The 23613-nt window shown below is 44.0% G+C and overlaps 2 protein-coding genes across 32 annotated transcripts in view; both read right to left on the reverse strand.

Moving 5' to 3' along the window:
- CAMK2D (calcium/calmodulin dependent protein kinase II delta) overlaps positions 1–1886 on the reverse strand; it is a 274191-nt gene extending 272305 nt beyond the window's left edge. For 22 of the 28 annotated variants that reach the window (XM_065596268.1, XM_042842359.2, XM_065596264.1 and 19 more), the window contains exon 1: positions 626–1347. In XM_065596268.1, the coding sequence (XP_065452340.1) occupies positions 626–693 (68 nt within the window). In that variant the 5' untranslated portion in view covers positions 694–1347. Of the gene's footprint in view, positions 1–625 lie in introns of all 28 variants that reach the window. The other 6 variants (XM_065596261.1, XM_005290327.5, XM_042842353.2 and 3 more) reach the window with 6 other exon arrangements.
- Positions 1887–11931: 10045 nt separating this feature from the next.
- Positions 11932–23613, reverse strand: part of ARSJ (arylsulfatase family member J) — a 118550-nt gene continuing 106868 nt past the window's right edge. For all 4 annotated transcript variants that reach the window (XR_508933.4, XR_006172649.2, XR_010601303.1 and 1 more), the window contains one exon: positions 11932–15139. The gene's annotated coding sequence lies outside the window, so the exon portion shown is untranslated. The remainder of the gene's footprint in view (positions 15140–23613) is intronic.

Consider the following 23613-nt stretch of genomic DNA (forward strand, 5'->3'; position numbering starts at 1 on the left):
AATACAAAAGCACACCCTGCTCTGGGCAGAGCTTTCTCGTCTGCATCGGGTTTCTCCTACAGCCTGGCGAGAATGGTGGCTATAAATCCTGAAGAGAATGATAGATACAGTGTGATATTAAGATCGAGAACAACAATCTTTCATAAATAACAAGAGGAGGGAAGGGGAGGGGGCAAACTACATTCACGCAGGGTCGTCCTTCCTCCCTATTGAAAGTGCTGGATGCAAAATGTACTGTATGCCCAGCTGAACTTTCTGCATCAATAAACGTGGCACCTAATTGTATCAAGTATAAAACAGACAAGCATGCAAAGCAGAGAAGCAGCTGTGTCTAAAAAATATGAATTTATCATCTAGATACGTGCATAGAGCTGAATCCTCCTCCCTCCCCCATGACAGCTCCAACTGCAGAGATCAGCAATGCACTAAGTATCCTTTGCAAAGGATCTGAGGCAACAACCAGCCTGACCCCCCCACCCCTTCATTTTACACCCAAACAAAAACCACCTCTTTGCCCAGCCTTGATGGGTCAAACCACCTCCCCTGCCCACAACCGAAATACCCCTCCCCTCCGCTCTGGGACCCCTTTCCCCGCCCAGTGTGCAGCGGCCGGCAGGTCTCTTACTTTCCAAGCTCCTCGAAGAGCTGGTACTCGTCGGTGAATCTGGTGCAGGTAGTGGTTGAAGCCATCATGAGTCCAGTCTGCTCCTGCCGGTGCTTCAGAGAAGAGGGGCTGGGAGGAGCGGGGACGGAAAGGAGGCGAGACGGGAGAGAAGACGCGCTTCTTCTCCTCCGGGCGAGTCGGTGTCACCCTCGCTGGCTTCTTTACTTTCTTACCGGATGGTCTGATGGGGCTGGTCGGGAGGGGTGGGGAGCTCCACGCCTCTCCGCGAGCTACCTTCCTTCGCGCAGAGCTTCTCCCCCTCTCCGGCCCGGGGCTTTTGGTTTGTTTAAATGTAAACCCCACTGGTCGGTGCACAGGGGGAAACTGACAGCAAAAGGGAAAGCAAAACCAGCTGGGAGAGCGGGAAGGCGAGCGGCAGCAAAGCCAGCCGTGACTAAGAATGATATAGCTGGGTGGGTGGATGGAGGAGGAGAGAACTGGAACCCAGCCGCAGCAGCCCCAGTCCACTCCGCCTCTGCTGCGCGCCGGGGCTGTGCGCCGGCCCTGACCGCAGCCGGGCTGTGGGGGTCTCTGCGGCTCCTCAGGCCGCCGCTACTGACAGCAGCAGCGCAGAGCTGAGGAGGAAGGGGGCAGACCGAGTTGAAGAAGTAGCTGGGGGGTCTTTTTCCTCCTGCGGCAGCTGCCTCTCCCTTCTCCCTCCCTCTCTCTGTAGCACAGCTCCCTCTAGCGGCGGCCTCACACACACGGGGGAAAGCGGGCACTCGGGTGACTTTCCACGGAAGACAGTCTCTGCGGCCCCCCCCTTTTTTTTTGGCAGGGCTCCCACCGTGGGAGCCGGGCACGTTTTGTGCACAAGCAGCGGGGAGATGGATGAATTTCTCATTGAAACAGCAACGCTCCCCCTCCCCGCCGCAGAGGCTGGGTGTGCGCCGAAGCCAGGAGAGCGAGAAGGGGAGGGGGCAGTTCTGCTTTGTGTACCAGGACTGGAGTAACGCCTGCTGCAAGCTCCCCATCCTTGTGCTGCACGCTACACCGGCTGCTCAGCCTCAGCTAGCCATCAAAGAGGCACGTGGGTCTATTAAACAGCTGAGGAATGTTCTGCATGACCCCCGCCTACGGGCGACAGCTGCGCACTGCCAGTGCACGGTTCCCCTGCCGCCCCAACGCCCGCGCGAGCGGCTGCAGCGCCCTTTCTCGAGCAGCGAATTCTGCCTCCCCCCGCCGCCTATCACTGCATCCGCCCGTCGCTGCGTTCCATTCCGTGGCGTCATAATTGACACACTCTCTGGGTGCGTTCCAGGCAGCCTCCTTAAGGTTACGGGCAGCCAAGCGAGGCATGCAGCTTCTCGCGAGACTTCTCTTGTGGTTGGGGCGGGGCAGGAGCAAGTGAGCTGCCTCACGAGACAAGCAGCTGCTCCCCAGTGTCGGGGCGGGGGCGCTGAACCTGCGGGTTTAGCGCAGCGCAGAGGGAAAGTTGGTTGGTGTGTACACTCTTCGCTTTATGTATCTGTATGGGGAGAGTGTCTACGTGCTGGGAGGCCAGGTACCCATGCAGGGAGAGTTCTGCGCATATAGACACAAAGTACCTTTCCCCACTGCTGTATCCTACACAATCACCTGGACACTTCTTTGTAGTTTTCCCAGCTCCAGCAACTCCCCCCGCCCCCCACTGGGAATCTGGTTTATAATCTGGTGTATTGTAGATAGTTCTGGTAGCATCCATTCCTACGGTTACATTTACACAACACCCTCTTTTCAGTTGCTTATATTTTTGCCAGCCTTTAATCTTTTAATCTGAAATTTTACATGGTAGGTTTCTGCCTCGGGCTGATTAATGTAGGCATTTAATTTTTATTTTATTTCTTTGAAAATTTCAGCAAAAAACAGTTCAGCCAATTTCCAAACAGGAGGCTAAGGGGAAATATGTTCTTTGCCCATGTTAAAAAATTCTGTTGATCTTTTCTTCAAACAACTGTAGTGCCCTTGTGCTTTGGAAAAGGAACTTGACATTTGGTAGAAAGGTGGCCTTTGTGTCAAGCATATCCCTATTGCCATCCCCATGACAATCTGCGCCAATTGCAGTTTGTGCACGGTCAGTAGAGACTTCTTTAATTTTAGTAGCAAAAATCTCAGAAGATTTTATCTTATTCAGCATGTTTCACCCCCTCCCAATTGCTTGTGCTGACCAGACTATGCAGGCATTTAGCTCCACAGAATGACTGAGCATGCTCCATATGCTCTCAATTTCTATGTGTAGCAGGACTCTACAGGTATACATTTAAGGAACATTATTCAGGTTACAAAGTTAAGCACTCAAAGTTAGGAAATGTCACAATTAAGGTTGGTTTTGTTATGTGCTTATACAGGGCACAGAAGAATGAGGTACTGGTCTATGACTAACATCCTGATCTACAATTAAACTTCTCAGGCATTACTTCAATACAAATAATAATACAAATAGAGATCTAGTTAATGATAGGTATTAATAGAGACATAGTTATTGGGGTAACAGGATGAAATTTAATGGTGTATGCTAAACAGGAGGTTAAACTAAATGTTCTAGTGGTCCCTTCTGGCCTTAAACCCTGTGAATCTATGAATCTCCCTGCCTACTCAGGGTCATTAAAAATACCAGAATGTTAACCCGAGTATCCTGGCCAAATACCAAGCAGGGCAATTCTTCTCTGTCTTACTGAGACTGGGGTGAGAGGGGTTCCTTTAATCCGATGCAGATTTTCTTTATCTTGTCTCAAACTTTACAGTATTTCTGTTAATTAGTTCATTCGCTGATATGTCCCCATCCCAGAGACAACTATGTCTCATTGCTGGGATCCCTGTAAACGTAGGGCTTGTCTAGGGGTCGGCAACCTTTCAGAAGTGGTGTCGAGTCTTCATTTATTCACTCTCATTTAAGGTTTTGCATGCCAGTAATACATTTTAACTTTTTAGAAGGTCTCTTTCTATGAGTCTATAATATATAACTAAACTACTGTTGTATGTAAAGTAAATAAGGTTTTTAAAATGTTTAGGAAGCTTCATTTAAAATTAAATTAAAATGCAGAGCCCCCCCGGACTGGTGGCCAGGACCCGGGCAGTGTGAGTGCCACTGAAAATCAGCTCGCGTGCCGCCTTTGGCACACGTGCCATAGGTTGCCTACCCCTGGGCTTGTCTATACAGAATAGTAGTGCACAACAGAAGTGTGTAAGTTTTAGCCTACAAGCCTGAGCTTGACTATTCACCACAGGAGAGAGTTAAGAAAGTAATAACTTTTGTCTACAGTGAGGCAAAGAGCACATAACCCTCTTTAAAGGTAAGTTTCCACTGGATTAAATTCACATAACGCATGGGGATGCAGACCTCCCAGGCTCATTGTGTGCATAGCAGAAAGAAAGAGGGTGTAGCCTTTGTAAACAAAGTCATGACCAGGTACAAAACATTTACACCATATGTTCCACCCCAACATTGCATATTCAGCAAAGAGCTTAAACAACTGGAGGATGCATAAACACAGGCAACAGCACTCACCACAGAGGGAGGAAAGAAATTACAGGCATATGGGGAGGACTTGGTGCAAAAAAAAAAAAAAAAAAGCAAGCAGCCAACTTGTTAGCATACTTTCCAACATCTTCTAGCTGTAAAATAGGATGCAAGTTGTGCATAAATGTACATATATTTCCATAAATAAGGCACAATAAATCAGCAGTTTTAAAACCCCAATGCATCTTGATAACTGCATGCACTTCAGAGATGTGTTTGGTAGGCGTTATGTATATATATATATTCAAAAAATAAACATATTCCCATGTTATGTTACCAATACTGTTCTTATCTCATTTTCATGGTGATATGTCCCAATAGCAAGTATTTGGGGGAAGCACCTATTAGTATATTCCTGGGGAAATTCTGCGCCAAAAAGTTAAAAATTCTGTGTATAATATTTTAAAATGCTGCAAAATTCTGCATATTTTATTTGTCAAAATAACAATATAATCATGCCAGTTTCAATGATTTTGGTAATTTATTTAAAAATACCTGTCAGCAAGTATGTCTGTAACAATAAGACAACAAAAAAGATCCAGGAAATGTTTTTTGACAAATAGGTTCCTTACTAGGCATATTAATACAGAACTTTGAGTAATAATTCATTTAAACTACAATACAGAAGTGTATTTCCTGCACCCCTCAGAAGCAGTGCAAAGGCTTGGGCAAGTTAGGGTTAACAGAGGAGCTGAGGGAGAGGGAAGTAATTGCTGGGAAGGAGCTTGGGAGTGAACCTGGAGGAGTGTTGGGTGTGGGTGGGAGAATGGTTAGGGAGTTGAAGAGACTTCCTCATGCAGAGCCTGACTGACCTCTAGCTTCGCCCATTCAGCCAGGCATAACTGCCTCGTCTCCATGTGTCCCTGCATTCCAACTCACCCACTCCCATTCAGCCCTTGGCTCAATGTCACCCCACTAACTCCTATGCCCCTGCCCCAGTCTGTCCTCTGCACTAGCCCTTCTGAATCCCAGTCTGTGAGACCCCCCCAGCAGCCTCATGTGCCCCACTCTATCCATCCTCCTATATCCCATGCCTCTTTACCTGGTCCTGCGGGCAGGGTGCTGTCAGGAAGGCAGCATCTACCCTTCCTCTCTGCAGCTGACTGCTCCAGCCCATGAGCCAGCTGTCCTCTCTTCTGGTGCCACATGAGGCCTGGTGGGTGAAAGCTTCCCTTTGCCTCCCCATCGGAATCAATTATTTGAGGGGGGCAGAGATCAGCAAGGGACATTAATTTTACACTTGCGCAGTGACAGAATCAGAATTCCCCCAGGAGTAATTAGTAGTAGTACCCCATGCTTGTCATTTAATTAACACAAAATGTCAAAAGGAAATGAAGAAAGTCAGGTCATTTTCATCAGCTCTATATTGGTGTTCTTATGGTTATGACATCATGTAGCTGCACACTGGAAGGATAAAAAAAAATCATTCCTCTCACCCTTTTCCTCGCTCATGGAATAATCTGAATAAAATCCAAAATAGGTCCAAGGGGTTTTCATAGGAAATGTTAAACTGGAATTGGCAAAACGTGAGAAAATTGGGCATTTGAAAAAGGGAAATATTTACTTACACTTCTTTATAGTGAGAAAAGCTTGTGAATCTGGATTCAGAAAATTTACATTATGAAAGAAGTCAACTCTGAAACATCTTAGAAGCTGGGATATTTCTTAAAACACACCATTCACTCTGGATGAAATTCATCCCTCTGCAGATGGTGGGGAGGAGCATAATTCCTAACTGACATTTAAGTCCCACATAAGCCCTCAAAATTGGATCTGAGTCAAAACAGCAATAAAAGGCACCAAGGATCTGGCCCACTAAATTCACTTTTTTTAAAAATGACCAATTGTTCAGGATGCTACTAAGGCTACAGAAACAGATCTTTAATTTGTGGGTCTTATATTGTTTGAAGAAAGTCAGATATAAATAGAGAACAAACAAGTTTTAAAAAACCACCTGAAACAGAAAAATTCAAGAGAGGATTGCTATATAGATAAAATATATGAAAAACCGGATAGCTAGTTCCTCTAAAGAGTCTGTAATTTAATAAAATCTTGCAATTCAATGGAAAGAATTTAACTGTAAACTGTGATAAAGGCATTCACTGTGGAAAAGGAAGTGGCATTTATTTTAAAGGTTTTACTATTCAGTGAGCTCTTTAGCTATATAGTTTTATTTTTAGATAGAGTGAGGTTCTCTTTTTATTTGTGATACTTGCAAACACAGGCTTTCAATTTGCCAGTGATGTGAAAGAGTTCCTGAGCTTTTTAAAGGTCATTTGTGTAGATGTCTCATTATGAGCACTGCTAGGAATTATATATATATATATATATTGCTCATGAACAAATTCAGCAGCCAATTTATAACAAAGGTCTAGACACAAAAGGGCCTGGAAAATGGACCAGTTTTATTTGGTTTTAGATATATATTTATTTTTATGACCAGATGGTCTGAACTGCAATACTTAGTCATATCCAAGGCCCTGAGTTCTCTTGTGGCAAAATCCCCCAGCACCAGACTGGGCAGCAGACTGGAAATTCTGAAGGAGCTTGAGGTGTGTTATTGAATTAAATATGAAAATGAATAATTCAATCAATAAAATATTCCTTGTGTTATTCATTTGGGGTTTGATCCAAAGCCCATTGAATTCAAAGATTCCCATTGACTTAATGTGCTTTAGTCCTTTTACTGTTAGATTCAGTTTATTGTAGTCTGCTCCTAATTGTTCCTCAGATGTTAGTACTGACAGTGCATGACTGTTACAAAAGTTGTCAAGAGGGTAGATGGAGGTATTGGCAGCTGGGGCATTTGGTTAACTATCAAAGTGTAGGAGGTAGTTTAAGTTTGTGAGATAAAAACATTAGCTGAACATGTCTGCTAAAATGATCATCAGTGAAATGGTTAGCAACATTGTCATTTAAAGTGTTATCATTAGGTTTCAGAGCTAACAACTTGTTTGACTGAATGAGGGCAGTTTGTTTCTCTCTTAGAATGATGAAGAAAGACATCACTGATTGGTTTATATCTGGTCCTGTTTGGAAAGTTCTCCTGGGTCTATGGTCGGGGAAAGGCTGAATGTAAAGGTTAGAGGAGAGAGATGAGACAGGAGATGAAAAGGAGGAAAGGGAAGACAGAGGATGGAGAGGAAAGAGTAGAGAAAGCAAGCACATTGTGTAAAAGGTAGGGGGGAAAGAGGAGACTATTTTGATTTTAGCTGGAAAAGGGAAAGAGGAGACAGACTGGATGCTGCAGGGGAAGGAGAGATTAGACTGGAGGGTTATCTGCTGTACATACAGAGATAATGAATGAGCTTTTTGCTAACGGGTGGAGAATTAGAGAGAGACATGATGAATGAAGAGGACAGGAGATAGAAGTAGAGAATTTGTTTAGAAAAGGGAAAGTTGTGATACTGAAGAGTGGAGAGAGAGAGAGAGAGAAAGATTGCAGGTGAGAAGTAAGATTAAAAAGCTTGAAAATGATGGTGTATGGGAAGAAGTATAAATGAAGGAAGGAGGAAGAGGGATTGGGTGTAAGAAAAAAAAGGAAGAAGAAATGGAACAAACACGGGGAAAGGAAGGCAGGAACACAGAAAAAATCATGGATGAAAATACAGACAAAAATATACAACAAAAGGAATGAAGAAGTGAAGCGGAGGGCAGGAAAAAGAAGGAAGAACAAAAGCCAGGGAGGCACATGGCAATAAGTTTCATTTTTAGACATTTATATCATAGAAAGCTGAATATCAAAATATTGCAATAAAATTAATTTCAGTAGTGATGCATTGCATTGCTATATAAACACTATATCCTGGATAGACAGAACACAGCTTTAAAGACATACATATGTTTATAAAGATATACTGACATGCATTTTATTGCAACATATTGGCATTCTGTTTTCTATTATAGACAAGTGTTCCCACTGCCTGTGAGAAGGCTATATGTGTGCAGGAGGAAGTAGGGGTTCTGCCCTTTCACCCTCAATCTTAAATACCAAGCCATCCCTGCTTGAGATGCCTTTTATCATTGGCTCATTGAAGACACTTCTGAGGAGCAATATTTTGGAACTTGATTCGCTTCCACTGGAGCAGAGAGGTACAATTCCTCCTTAAGGGAAAGCAGGCAGTCAATGCCCTAACACTCTTTGCCCTCCCTCAGGAGTTCTGCTGGGGGAGCGCAGCTTGAACTATGATTAGAGTTCCATAACAGTCCCTTAAGAAGAGATTGTCTTGGCTACTCTCTCTCTCTCTCTCTCTCTCTCTCATATCAGTACTGCCTACTTTGGGAACTTTGCTAGCTGTGCCCTCCATCCCCAGGGGCTGCTGCATGTGAACTGTAAGAGCCAGCATCACTCTGGTTTATAGCCCAAGATGACTGAAGTGCTTAGGATTGTACTAAATGATAGGCATTTTTAAAAAATAATTCTCAGAGAGGATAGCCCTGGTTCCTGTGTAAATTCCTCAATTCAGCAATGGGGGTGTGTGTGTGAAAGGGAAGAATGGAAAGACAGAAAGAATATAGGTGGTGTAGTCTTACACATGAAATGCTGAGGATAATTAATGCAGCTCATAGCAATGCCTGAAATACAGGAATTTGGACTCCATCAGTAAAGTTAGTGAATACCACTGCTCTAGGCCATGCTACCTTTTGAACACAGAGATCTTTATTAAAAAAGGGATCCAAAATACGATTGTAAACTGTTATGTGTTGGAACATTACTGCAGCATAAGAAAAGCGGTTTTCTTTTTTCCCTTAGAATCATAGAAGATTAGGGTTGGATGAGACCTCAAGAGGTCATCTAATCCAACCCCCTGCTCAAAGCAGGACCAACCCCAACTAAATCATCCCAGTCCCAGGGCTCTGTCAAGCCAGGCCTTAAAAACCTCTAAAGATGGAGATTCCACCACCTCCCTAGGTAACGCATTCCAGTGCTTCACCAGCCTCCTAGTGAAATAGTTTTTCCTAATATTCAATCTAGACCTCCCCCACTGCAGCTTGAGACCATTGCTTCTTGTTCTGTCATCTGCCAGCACTGAGAACAGCTGAGCTCCATCCTCTGTGGAACCCCTCTTTAGGTAGTCAAAGGCTGCTATCAAATCCCCCATCACTCTTCTCTTCTGCAGACTATAAATAAGCCCAGTTCCCACAGCCTCTCCTCGTAAGTCATGTGCTCCAGCCCCCTAATAATTTTTGTTGCCCTCCGCTGTACTTCCTGCAATTTGTCCGCATTCTTTCGGTAGTGGGGGAGGGGCCCAAAACTGGATGCAGTACTCCAGATGTGGCCTCATCAGTGCCGAATAGAGAGGAATAAACACTTCCCTCGATCTGCTGACAATGCTCCTACTAATGCAGCCCAATATGCCGTTAGCCTTCTTGGCAACAAGGGCAGACTGTTGACTCATATCCAGCTTCTCGTCCACTGTAATTCCAGGTCCTTTTCTGCAGAACTGCCACTTAGCCAGTCGGTCCCCAGCCTGTAGCAGTGCATGGGATTCTTCCGTTCTAAGTGTAGGACTCTGCACTTGTCCCTGTTGAACCTCATCAGATTTCTTTTGGCTCAATCCTCCAATTCGTCTAGGTCACTCTGGACCCTATCCCTACCCTCCAGCGTATCTACCTCTCCCCCCAGCTTAGTCTCATCTGCGAGGGTGCAATGCATGCCATCATCCAGATCATTAATGAAGATGTTGAACAAAACCAGCCCCAGACCGACCCCTGGAGCACTCCGCTTGATATCGGCTGCCAACTAGATATCGAGCAGTTGATCACTACCCATTGAGCCTGACGATATAGCCAGCTTTCTATCCACCTTACAGTCCATTTATCCAATCCATACTTTTTTAACTTGCTGGCAAGAATACTGTGGGAGACCATATCAAAAGCTTTGCTAAAGTCAAGATATATCACGTCCACCACTTTCCCCATATCCACAGAGCCAGTTATCTCATCATAGAAGGCAATCATGGTTGGTCAGGCATGACTTGCCCTTGGTGAATCCATGTTGACTGTTACTGATCACCTTCTTCTCCTCCAAGTGCTTCAAAATGGACTCCTTGAGGACCTGCTCCATGATTTTTCCAGGGACTTAGGTGAGTCTGTAGTTCCCTGGATTCTTCTTCTTCCCTTTTTTAAAGATGGGCACTATATTTGCCTTTTTTCAATCGTCCGGCACCTCCCCCAATCACCACGAGTTTTCAAAGATAATGGCCAACGGCTCTGCAATCAAATCAGCGAACTCCCTCAGCACTCTCGGATGCATTAGATCTGGACCCATGGACTTGTGCATGTCTAGCTTTTCTAAATAGTCCTTAACCTGTTCTTTCACCACTGAGGGCTGCTCACCTCCTCCCCATACTGTTCTGCCCAGTGCAGCAGTATGGGAGCTGACCTTGTCTGTGAAGACCGAGGCAAAAAAAGCATTGAATACTTCAGCTTTTTCCACATCATGTGTCACTAGGTTGCCTCCCCCATTCAATAAGGGTCCCACACTTTCCCTGACCACCTTCTTGTTGTTAACATACCTGTAAAAAACCTTCTTGTCATCCTTCACATCCATTGCTAGTTGCAACTCCAATTGTGCTTTGGCCTTCCTGATTACACCCCTGCATGCTCAAGCAATATTTTTATACTCCTCCCTAGTCATCTGTCCAAGTTTCCACTTCTTATAAGCTTCCTTTTTGTGTTTAAGATCACCAAAGATTTCTCTATAAAAAGTAACAAAGAGTCCTGTGGCACCTTATAGACTAACAGACGTATTCTTTCTGATGCAGAAGATGTAAGGGACTTGAAGTACATGGAAAGCTATTATAGGCATATAGGGCAGCATGAAACCTGCATGGATGAAGAAGGATGCAGTCAGGAAAGAAACACTGGGAATCAGAAAGTGTTGATAGGAGGAGATGTGGTCAGAGTAAATGATAGTGAGGTTATTTAGTTTTGAATGAGAAAAAGTTTGAACTTTATGTGGAAGTAGAGGGTAAGCCAGTGCTGAGATTCAAGAAGTTGGGGGACATGATCAGAATGGTAGGAAAGGGATTAATCTTGATGTCAGTATTGTTGATAGAAGGAACTGGAGATAGAAGAGAAGGATAGGCCAGAAAGCAGGAGGTTCTAGAAATAACTAGATCATGGGCTAGTCTTTTGACAGTGGGGATGGAGAAGGGGGGCTGCCTTATTATGGAAGAAGAAGCAGCAACACTTGGTGAGCACCTGGATGTAAATGGAGAAGGAATGCAAGAATGAAATCAGGGAGCATGGCAGATGGTGTACTGACAGTGAGAGAAGGGAAGAATGATGATAAGCTCAATTTTCATCTCATTTGCAAAGCACTGTTTCCAGAGAGCTTACCTTCTGACAAGCTTCACATTTTCAGAAAGCAAATACCTTCAGGGCTTATAAATTACTTATGTCTTCTCCACCGTATTCAAAGCAATAGAAAAACATTTTTTATTCACTGTCTGGAAATCAACAGATAAAATACTGATATTTTGAGTTTAATTAAAAGTATCTGAACCAGTTCACTGGGACAAAAATCTTTGAGAAGAATAATGGAAATGTTTTATGCATCCCAATTTCAAATGAAATTACTTGAAAAAAAGACTTGATAAATGCTTTCTTAAGCTCCCTACAAAATCAATGCTACAGAAAATCTCCTTATTTTATTTGAAAAAATATCATGCAGACATTAGCATTAAAAATCAGTATTTTCCAGCAGTTACTGCAGTATATTATCTCAGATGCCACTGTATATCTAATGCTGTAGTATGAAAACTCTTGGTAAATGCAGAGTTTTATTGGTGACCACTGTATAAATCAGATATGTGTACAGCACAATTTACCCTCTCTAGTAGTATACAGTACCAAGAATTAATGCAATGATTTTTTAAAACTCTGTCATTACTGAGCAATTTACGGATCAAAATGGTGACTTTCGTCAAATGACATCCTACTGCGTGTGGCCTACTGACTAGTGCACCTAACTGGTGTTCGTGAGACCTGGGTTCTGGTCCTAACTATGCTACTAGGAGATGTTGAGCAAGTCACTTTACTACCCTGTGCCTCCGTTTCCCCATTTATAAAATGGGAATCAATATTCTGATCTTTTTTATGGGAGAGTGTGAAGTGCTTTGAGATCTACTGATGAAAAAACACTATATAAGAACTAGCACTTACTTATAACCACTGTGTTTAGCATGTGCTTATTGCTTGGGATGTAGGTGAATTTAGAAACATGCTTTTACCAACTCCAAAACTGGAATTTTGTGGCTTAGCTTTCCAGACAGCTTTCACACAGAGGCTAACTTGACAAAAGAGACCAGTTACAGAAAAAGCAATTTACATGACCAGCAATTTCTATATTTATCCTATTATTGTTTTTGTTGTATTTAGGAAACTGGGTATCTTAGGGGATGAACAATGCAGTACAGCGCCTTTCCCCTCTAGGTTACTCTTCAGTTATGGCCCATCTTAGTTGTGGGGTTAGCTCAGTTCCATGGCATTTTTGTTGGCAGCCTGTGCAGAGGCTGAGAAATCAATGGACATAATGACAGATGTACCACTCATCTCTAGCATTAGCCTCTACAGGTCAAGATTGCATGTGCTCATTTTGCAGTCTGACAAGCTCAAAAGCCATCCAATGAGTAGAGTTTCTGAGGGATCAGATGAAAGCACCCACAGCCTGTGAGAGTATATTTTTGTCTCAAAGGTCTCATGGTTGCCAGAATTAGTTACCCCATTTCAGAGATGCTGTATCCACTTAATACTAATTTGGGCCTGCTTTTCCTTTCTATGTTGGGAGAGTTTGGCATTCCTGGCTTTTCAGGTTCTAGGAAAGGAAAGTGTTGCAAACACCTTTTGAAAATACAGTACTACAATTTACAAGAGGAAGAATCTTTAAATCAGGCTGTTATTTATGAAAAAAGTGGCACCATTCTACTTTGAACCTGTTTGCTCCAAAAGAGAATATACAAAATTAAAGGCACTTCTCACCTTTGGGCACGGATCTTCTCTCTTTCTTGGAACTTTCAAGATCTGAGTGCTGGGTTTGCGAACTTTAACTGTGACTGGCAGTGATTGCCAAAGTAATGAAAGACAGCAGAAGCTTGTTGAAGTAAACTATCAGCTCCTTAATAGTGTGCAAGCTTTGGTTCAAGTGAGCAATTTTCTATCATGATGAAATACAAAGTAATTCATACTCCAAGAAAGAATAGACATATTGAATATTTCATACCTATTGTACATTATGCATGTGACAGCAATTATGCATTTTATCTATAAATATAGAAACATTACAATGACAGATAGAGTTAACCAACCATAAATTCTTGCAAGTCTATTGTTTTGGTTCGATTTTTTTTCTCAGTTGCATTTGGCTACTCTTCACAGAACTAAATGTTGGCATATATATGTACCAAAGAGTATGATGCCAGCTACAGGCTTCACTATAGCAAAGCCTTTTCTTTGCTTTTCATCAGCATATGCCAGTTTAAGATCAGCAAGACTTGTTTGATTCATCCTGCTTTTACCTTCACTTGGCATCAATCCCAGTGTGGAGCAGCCCACTCTCCCAGTATGCGAGGATCTGGAAATATGCTACCTAATACTCAGGATTCCATTTTCAAGCTGATATGAGTACCGAGAAAGGCAATCCAGTCTGCTGACTTCAACCCAGTAAATCATGGAAGTTCAGACAGGTGGGGAATTTGCTTTCAATTTTCAAAATTACTCAGGCAAAGCTAGAATGCAAGTGGAAAAGATCTTTCCTCAATGAGATCCTGATGAAAAACATGCTTTTCAGTGTTTTCATTGAACTAATCTATATCTGACTGCTTTTTGCATTTATGATTACTCCTTTCCAGCCTACATACCCCAAAAGGAGAAAAGATTAACAAAATAAAACTACCTTATGGACTCATCCATCACAACTTCAGTCAGTCCTGAAGTCATCACCTTGCCAAATGTCTCCTTCTTCATTTATGAAATCCCAGGATCCATAGGGCCAAATTAAAATTCCTTAAACTGTGCTCACTAAATATAAATGTGATGTCACAAACAGATAAGTGTGCATTCAGATTACACAGTTACATGTGCAAATGCTTTATTTTTTGAAAAACTGGCCCACAGATTGTAGTTTGGATCCTTCCAATCCCTTGGAAATTTTGAACCCTGCTGTCAGATCTCAGAAATCTGTAGATGGGGTGTTAATGGATTTAAAAACTGACCTGAGCACATGGATTGAAGAACATAAACTCTAGAGAAAACAGTAACAGACACCAATACTTTGGGGAAATTGTATATATTGTTCACCAAGAACTGTGTCCCTCAAAGGTCAGTATTTTCACATCATGGTATCCATGCTGAAGCTGACCGTCTGCAACAATCTGGTCAGTTGTCCTTGTAGTTAGAATGGCCACAAGTTTCTCTGCTGCTGAGGCAAAAAATGACCAGTGAAACCTTGCAAAAGGGCATTTCCAGTATCTTGTGCATTGGTGGCAAATGTAGAATTAGTGTATGGAACATTCAAATATTAACTGAAATAGCTAAACCCATTTTCCTCGAAAAGCAGGTAATATTCAAAGCTGAACCAGGCAATCACCTCCATCAGCACTGGTTTGGTTTTGGCAGTTTTCTTGATATGGTTGTATTACTGGAAGACCAACAGATTCTGAAGCATGTGTACCAACGATGCTTGTACATGGCTGGCGATCACATGGTGCTAAAGCTTTGGTGGCACAATAAGATTGCCAGTGATGGTAAGAAACTGAATATCCTGCCAGACTATCTTACGGACATAGTCAGCAATGGATCCAGGTGGCGCTCAGTCTGCAAGGAGGCCACGTCACTTTGAGATTTGCCATGATGATGAAGCAGCTTTGGATTGCCAAATCATGGATAAAAAACAGTAAAATCCTGAGGTTCTCTTGCATTGTGCATTTGACATTGATTTGTGTCTAAAGAGTTTCCCCTGTTGCTTTTGTGCACTAAAAAGAAAAAAGAAAAACATGTTAAGAATATAAAAACTGGATTCTACACTCTCTAAGTTACAGTGCTCACCCCTACCCTGTCTGTCTGTCTAGAGCAGGGGCGGGCAAACTTTTTGGCCTGAGGGCCACATCAGGTTTCCAAAATTGTATGGAGGCCGGTTAGCGGAGGCTATGCCTCCCCAAACAGCCAGGCGTGGCCCAGCCCCTGCCCCCATCCGACTCCCCCTGCTTCTTGCCCCCTAACAGCCCCCCCGGACTCCTGCCCCATCCAATACCCCCTGTTCTCTGACGCCCCCCCTTCCCTGTCCCCTAACTGCCTCCGGAACCCCCGCCCTGACTGCCCCCCTGCCCCCCCCATCCAATCCCTCCTCTCATTCCTGACTGCCCCCCCGGGACCTCTGCCCTATCCAACCACCCCTTCTCCCTGTACCCTGACTGCCCCCAGAACCCCGCCCCCTGACTGCCCCCCACCACCCCATCCAACCCCCGCTCCTTCCTGACTGCCCCCGGGACCCGTACCCCATTCAACCCCCCTGTTTCCGGCCCTCTGACCGCCCCGACCCCTAGCCACAACCCCACCCCCTGACCACCACCCCCAACTCCCCTGCCCCCTCACCACGCTGCCTTGAGCACTGGTGGCTGGCAGTGCTACAGCCGCGCCACCCAGAGCAGCAGGACAGGCAGCTATGCCGCCCGGAGGGAGCCAGCCACGCCACCATGCAGCACAGAGACCGGGTCAGGCCAGGCTCTGCAGCTGCGCTGCCCCAGGAGCTCACAGCCCCGCCGCCCAGAGCATTGCGCCGGCGGCGCAGTAAGCTGAGGCTGCGGAGGAGAGGGAACAGCGGGGGAGGGGCCGGGGGCTAGCCTACCGGGCCAGAAGCTCAGGGGCCAGGCAGGAGGGTCCCGCGGGCCGTAGTTTGCCCAACTCTGCTTTAGGGGCTATTATGCTTCTGTAAATTATGCTAGAGGCTGCTGTAAATTATGCTACCAGCCTGTGGAGCAGCACAGAATAGTGTGAGGCAGGGGAGGTGCAAAAGCGTCTTACCCTCCCCCTAGGCTGCACCCTTCTGTGCCATGCCTCTTAGAGGCACCAGAGAGAATCTCAACCTCTATTTCTTTGTCTTTTCTACACTTGACTCTTTAAAATGTAATGATGTATGTGCACACCAATAAAGAAGCCTCTAACTGTTCAACTTCATGCCTGATGTTAATGTTTGATTTTTAACAGAGTACTTTTTTTGGTAATCCTTTCACCCCAAAGCATGACTGGGAGATACTGGCTCTGATCCAAAGCTCATAGAAGTCAATGGCTTTCCATTGACTTCACTAGGCTTTGAATCAGGCCCATTCTGAGCTCTGATACAATACACCTGGGACTGCGTTGTAAGGAAGTTACATTAAGGTACCTTTGGAACAACTGATCAGTTGAGTGACTCACTTCTAGCCTATTTCTAACTAGAATTCTAATGACTGAGTTGTTCGGTTCCCCGGCCCCCCGAATATTCCTTTCATTATCCTATTTGTGTTTTAAAAAAATCAGTACTTCTTTAGCCTTTAATCTTTGTTTAATATTGTATACTGTTAGCCATGGATTTATTTTGGGCTTTTTTGTGTTATTTTTGGAAAAGAGAAGGTGTCAAACCCAAATTAGGTTTCATAGCAATGCCACTGCCTAACTGCCCTATTAGTAGCTCTATACAAAGCTATTAATAGCAGGTCCTGGCCTGCAGCTTCCACATCTAAATTGTTACGGTGTAGTGCAACAACAAATGGCAATAATAGGCAGCATATTAGTTATTCCACCTCAGAAAAGAACGCACGAGATTTATGAGATGCTGAGTAATGTATTATTTATTGGTTGCCAGGTGGTTGTGTTGCTCTTTTACTTTTCCAGACTCTCAGGAGGTTTTATTTGTTGCAGTTAGTCAGTGTACACATATATGCTGACAAGCTACCCAGTAACAGTTATATGTGACAGACTGAAAACATTGTCTCAGGGTCCTTTAGAGAAGTGGCAGGACAGCTGGGGCTGGAAGGCATGCAGTTTTTGTAAACAGAGTTATGACCTTGTAGTATGAACACTGAAACCTTGATTATCTCCTGGGCTAAGGTCTGACTAATGTTCACATTTGCCAATACCTTAACCGGTATCTTAAATGCATACAAGCCTGCCCAATTGTGCAAACATTCCACACAAAAGGAGATAGGACTCAGGTTGAGATAAACTCTCAGAAGTCAGGAAATTCCAAAATTTAAGGTTAAACTTTCAAACTAATTCTTCCCTCCTTCTGCATATGCTTTAAAATGGGGACTCCTTATATCCTCTAATATTATGTTTCATATATATATATATATATAAAACAATAACATAAATCATTTTGAAAGCCAATTCCTCAGATGGTGTAAGCTCCATTGACTAACTGAAAAGGTTAGAACTTCAGCTGGCAATCTGTTATATTGACCAGCTGAACATCTAGCTCACAATATAAAGTAGAATTTCACTGTCTTGTATTTCAGCTTCTCCAAACTTTATTACACTAATTCCTTTTGTGTTGACATTTTCCTTGCTTTACTTCTATACACACTTGTACCCACACAGCCTGAACCTGAGCTTTGTATTATGGCAAAGCTCCCTTGAAGTTCTGCTTGATTTAAAATAATCTGGTGTAGGCCCACACAATCTGATCCAGAACATGTCACATGTAAATAAAAGACCAATTTAGAAAAAAGAAAAAACATGCTCCTCCCACCAGATATTATTTCAGTAAAAACAGGCACCTTAAAAATAACACTATAGATTAGCTACAGTTCATAAACTCATACCAAAGGTCTGAACTGGAAAAGAGAAAGCACTTTTCCATGCCCTAATAATCTCCCATTCCTCGATCACTGGGTATTTGCTTCAATGGTTGAGCATTAAGACCCTGGTTAAGCAAGCTACTTAAACAGGTGCCTAACTTTAAGGATGTGAGTAGTTCTACAAAAGACAATGGACCTTAAGCATATACCTAACATGTGAGTAAGTAGCTTGCTAAATTGGGGCCTGAGGATGGGGGCGTTGGTATTGCAAAGCCAGGGCCGGCTCCAGCATTTCTGCCGCCCGAAGCAAAAAAAAAAAAAAAAGCCGCGATCACGATCGGCGGCGTCAATTGGAAAAAAAAAAAAAAAAAAAGCCGCGATCGGCAGCGGCAGTTCAGCGGCAGGTCCTTTGCTCCTAGAGGGAGTGAGGGACCTCCCACCCCCAAATTGCCGCAGGTGCCGCCCCTCTCCCTTGGCCGCCCCAAGCACCTGCTTGTTAAGCTGGTGCCTAGAGCCGGCCGTGTGCAAAGCGCAATACCCCAGATTCTACAAGGATAATCCAATCTGCACTCCTCTTCAGGCAAGATTCCTATTGATTACAATGAGATTACACTGAAAAAAGAGCTACGTTAGAAGGCTGAATGCTGCAAGCTTCTTGGAGGCTAAGCTAAAAACCAAGCACATATATGCTTTTACCTCAACCCTATACAGGGTGACCAGATGTCCCGATTTTATAGGGACAGTCCCGATTTTTTGAGGCTTTGTCTTACATAGGTGCCTATTACCTCTCACCCCCATCCCGATTTTTCAAACTTGCTGTCTGCTCATCCTAACCCTATAGGACTGAAACTACTTTCAATCACAATTCTGTAAAGTGAAAATGTGAGAGACCAGAGAGTTCTACTTTTAATAATTTAGATGCCAATCCTGCAGTCAGCTTCATGTGGGCCCAAGGGCCTTAGGATGGCAATGAAATAACAAGAGACAAACTAAACTAAATAAATACCAAATGGAAATGTTCTAAAATACAATTTGAATAACATATTTCAAAAGTAAAACAAGAAGTCATTTGATTTTCTAAGTAAGCGAGAACAATCTCTGCAATTCTCAATCCCATTTGAGTTTTGAAAGGGATATTACAGCGATTACATCAAATCATGCTATTATTCTTCCATTTTGCTGAAATGAATGCCTGTAATTTGTATCCAGAATGCCTTGGTATGTTAGGCTTCAAAGATTATTGGCAAAGTACTTGGGATCATACATGCAAGCATCCTGCTTCAATCCACTGGACCAGATTCACCCCTCGTGTAACTTTCTTAACTTTAAATGGAGTTACAACAGGGGTGAATTTGATCCTTTTTGTTTTGGCAAATTGTGGATCTGATCCTACAAACCCTTACTGAAATGGGGAGTCCTTTCTTACATGAGTATATGGGGCTACTGTTTGTAAGGATTGCTGTTGTAAGGATTTGCAGAATCAAATCTTATTACCTTAGGAACCTGATCCTACAATCTGAACTGTGACAGAGTAAGCAGTGCAAATCAGGTGCTTGAAATATTAATAAATAAATAAAAATAAAAAAAACAAAAAGAAGGAATTCATGTTTTAAATGTACAAGGTTCGTGAGGGAAATAGCCTATCAGGGTTTTCCATTCACTTCAGTGAGAGCAGGATTGGGTCCTAGAAGATGACTTCGAAAGGCAAAATCTCCAAACCATTCACAAATAGCCCATTAGGTAATTTTACTGAAGTCTTTTTACAACAAGGTAACTTTAGCCATTGTTATGTCTGCCAATTTAGTAAAATACTAGTTTATATATACCACAGTAGCCATCGTGTATGTTCATCTAATTCTCCCACCTGTGGTTTTTAGACAATTCAGTTTCTTATTTCACAGTGGCCTTTTTTGTCAAGTATGACTATGGGCTTGTTAGTGCAAAGTACAAATGATGATGGGCTGTTCCTCATTCTCTAACAACAGTCTCTTGAGCAGCAGTAGCTCAGCTGGGTATTTTGCAAATGAAGCAGGCATAGGGTTTGCAGTTCGGTGCCTTTGATGCTGATGATGTTTGCTGTAAAACACTAATAGTATTCCAGGGGCAATTACAAAAGTATCAAGCAGTTTAAGGTCTTTTTCATCTGACAAACCAGGACATGAGGGATTAGTATATCCCAGGAAATCCTGAGAAATAAAAGCTTTATATTTGTTTCAAGAGACATTCATTCTGCCAAAACACTTGGAAAGGCAACTTTCTGCATTTATGATTTAAGATCAGTGGGAAGTATGAATTGCAATACCCTACCAGTAAAGTTACCTATCACGTATTACAGAATAAAACAGTCTCAGTTCACTCATGATGAAAAGAGCACTTTCATTACTCCAGAATGGAAGGATGGGACACTGGTACACTGTGCTCTGCCTCTTTCATTTACCTTTCTGATCTCAGCTGAAAAATAATCAGAGACTTATCTGGCCTTGAAACCTCTAGTCTGAGCAGTGGTGCTGCAACCCTTTTAATAGTGGGGGTGCTGAAAGCCAACCCCCTAATCCTTGTCCACACCCCCTGCCCTGCGCATCGCTGAGAGCAGTGCCGTGTCTCCACAGGGGTGGAACCAGGACAGGGATAAGGAGGCAAATGCTGGGAGCAGGCATGGGGCCAGGAGCGAAGTCCCAGCCGCAGGGCCAGCGGCTGTGACCCTGGAGCAGAACCTTGTGAGTGGGAGCCGGGCTGCGGGGCACAGGGCCAGCGGCCAGGAAGTGGGGCCAGCAGCCAGGACCCGGGTGCAGGGCCAGCGGCCGGGGTGCAGGGCCAGTAGCCAGGACCCAAGCCACGGATGCAGGGCCAGGGAGGAGAGTCCTGAGCATGGGGCCCTGGGTGTGGCACAAGGCCAGCAGCCGAGACCCAAGGCCTGGGCTGGGGAGTGGAGGCCTGGATGCAGGGCCAGCAGCCCCACATAAAACCTGGGGGTGCTGCAGCACCCCCCCCCCCCCCCACACACACGCTTAGTTCCCACGCCTATGAGTCTGAGGGAAAACATTTTTCAGATTATTAAAACAAAATAGTTCTATATAGTTCCCTTTCCTTCCCCCACCCTCAAGGTTAATCTATTAATTAATCTATATTAATCTAAAGCAGATTTTGACTCCCTCAGGGAACAGATGGGCAGGATCCCCTGGGAGAATAACATGAAGGGCAAAGGGGTCCAGGAGAGCTGGCTGTATTTTAAAGAATTCTTATTGAGATTGCAGGAACAAACCATCCCGATGTGTAGAAAGAATAGTAAATATGGCAGGCGACCAGCTTGGCTAAACAGTGAAATCCTTGCTGATCTTAAACGCAAAAAAGAGGCTTATAAGAAGTGGAAGATTGGACAAATGACCAGGGAGGAGTATAAAAATATTGCTCAGGCGTGCAGGAGTGAAATCAGGAAGGCCAAATCACACTTGGAGTTGCAGTTAGCAAGAGATGTTAAGAGTAACAAGAAAGGTTTCTTCAGGTATGTTAGCAACAAGAAGAAAATCAAGGAAAGTGTGGGCCCCTTACTGAATGAGGGAGGCAACCTAGTGACCGAGGATGTGGAAAAAGCTAATGTACTCAATGATTTTTTTTGCCTCTGTCTTCACGCACAAGGTCAGCTCCCAGATTGCTGCACTGGGCAGTACAGCATGGGGAGAAGGTGACCAGCCCTCTGTGAAGAAAGAAGTGGTTCGGGACTATTTAGAAAAACTGGACGTGCACAAGTCCATGGGGCCGGATGCGCTGCATCCGAGGGTGCTAAAGGAGTTGGCGGGTGAGATTGCAGAGCCATTAGCCATTATTTTTGAAAACTCATGGCGATCGGGGGAGGTCCCAGATGACTGGAAAAAGGCTAATGTAGTGCCCATCTTTAAAAAAGGGAAGAAGGAGGATCCGGGGAACTACAGGCCAGTCAGCCTCACCTCAGTCCCTGGAAAAATTATGGAGCAGGTCCTCAAGGAATCAATTATGAAACATTTAGAGGAAAGGAAAGTGATCAGGAACAGTCAGCATGGATTCACGAAGGGGAAGTCGTGCCTGACTAACCTAATTGCCTTCTATGATGAGATAACTGGCTCTGTGGATGAGGGGAAAGCAGTGGATGTGTTATTTCTTGACTTTAGCAAAGCTTTTGATACTGTCTCCCACAGTATTCTTGCCACCAAGTTAAAGAAGTATGGGCTGGATGAATGGACTGTAAGGTGGATAGAAAGCTGGCTAGATCGTCGGGCTCAACGGGTAGTGATCAATGGCTCCATGTCTAGTTGGCAGCCGGTTTCAAGCGGAGTGCCCCAAGGGTCGGTCCTGGGGCCGGTTTTGTTTAATATCTTTATTAATGATCTGGAGGATGGTGTGGACTGCACTCTCAGCAAGTTTGCAGATGACACTAAACTAGGAGGCGTGGTAGATACACTAGAGGGTAGGGATCGGATACAGAGGGACCTAGACAAATTAGAGGATTGGGCAGAAAAAAACCTGATGAGGTTCAACAAGGACAAGTGCAGAGTCCTGCACTTAGGACGGAAGAATCCCATGCACTGCTACAGACTAGGGACCGAATGGCTAGGTAGCAGTTCTGCTGAAAAGGACCTAGGGGTCACAGTGGACGAGAAGCTGGATATGAGTCAACAGTGTGCTCTTGTTGCCAAGAAGGCTAACGGCATTTTGGGCTGTATAAGTAGGGGCATTGCCAGCAGATCGAGGAACGTGATCGTTCCCCTTTATTCGACATTGGTGAGGCCTCATCTGGAATACTGTGTCCAGTTTTGGGCCCCACACTACAAGAAGGATGTGGAAAAATTGGAAAGAGTCCAGCGGAGGGCAACAAAAATGATTAGGGGTCTGGAGCACATGACTTATGAGGAGAGGCTGAGAGAACTGGGATTGTTTAGTCTCCAGAAGAGAAGAATGAGGGGGGATTTGATAGCAGCCTTCAACTACCTGAAGGGGGGTTCCAAAGAGGATGGAGCTCGGCTGTTCTCAGTGGTGGCAGATGACAGAACAAGGAGCAATGGTCTCAAGTTGCGGTGGGGGAGGTCCAGGTTGGATATCAGGAAAAACTATTTCACTAGGAGGGTGGTGAAACACTGGAATGCGTTACCTAGGGAGGTGGTGGAGTCTCCTTCCTTGGAGGTTTTTAAGGCCCGGCTTGACAAAGCCCTGGCTGGGATGATTTAGCTGGGAATTGGTCCTGCTTTGAGCAGGGGGTTGGACTAGATGACCTCTTGAGGTCCCTTCCAACTCTGATATTCTATGATTCTATGATTCTATGATTTCTTCTTGAATTAAAATGATGAATCAAGGCAAGTGTACCCCAGGAATGTAGTCAGGTGCAGTGATGACTATAGACCCAGATAAGTGATTTTGCAAGCTCAAAAAAGTTGTATGAAACTCTGTTGTGAAATAAATGCAAGAAAATATTGAGAAAGGCAATATTTAATGCAATGTGGATGTTTTCTATATGGCAGTGTATTGTTTCTTAACAACCTAGGTGGTATTTCAATCACTAGCTAGATTCCCCAAGTATTTTTAGGTTTGGTCTTCATGCTTTCAAACTATCATTTGTATAGTTTAGTATGCTAGAGGGATGGATACATTTAATGGGTGAAATTCTGTTTGAAAGGAAATTCTCTAACAGGTGTGTGTAGAGG

This window comes from Chrysemys picta, chromosome 5, assembly GCF_011386835.1.
Source record: "Chrysemys picta bellii isolate R12L10 chromosome 5, ASM1138683v2, whole genome shotgun sequence".
In the NCBI taxonomy this organism is placed as follows: Eukaryota; Metazoa; Chordata; order Testudines; family Emydidae; genus Chrysemys; species Chrysemys picta.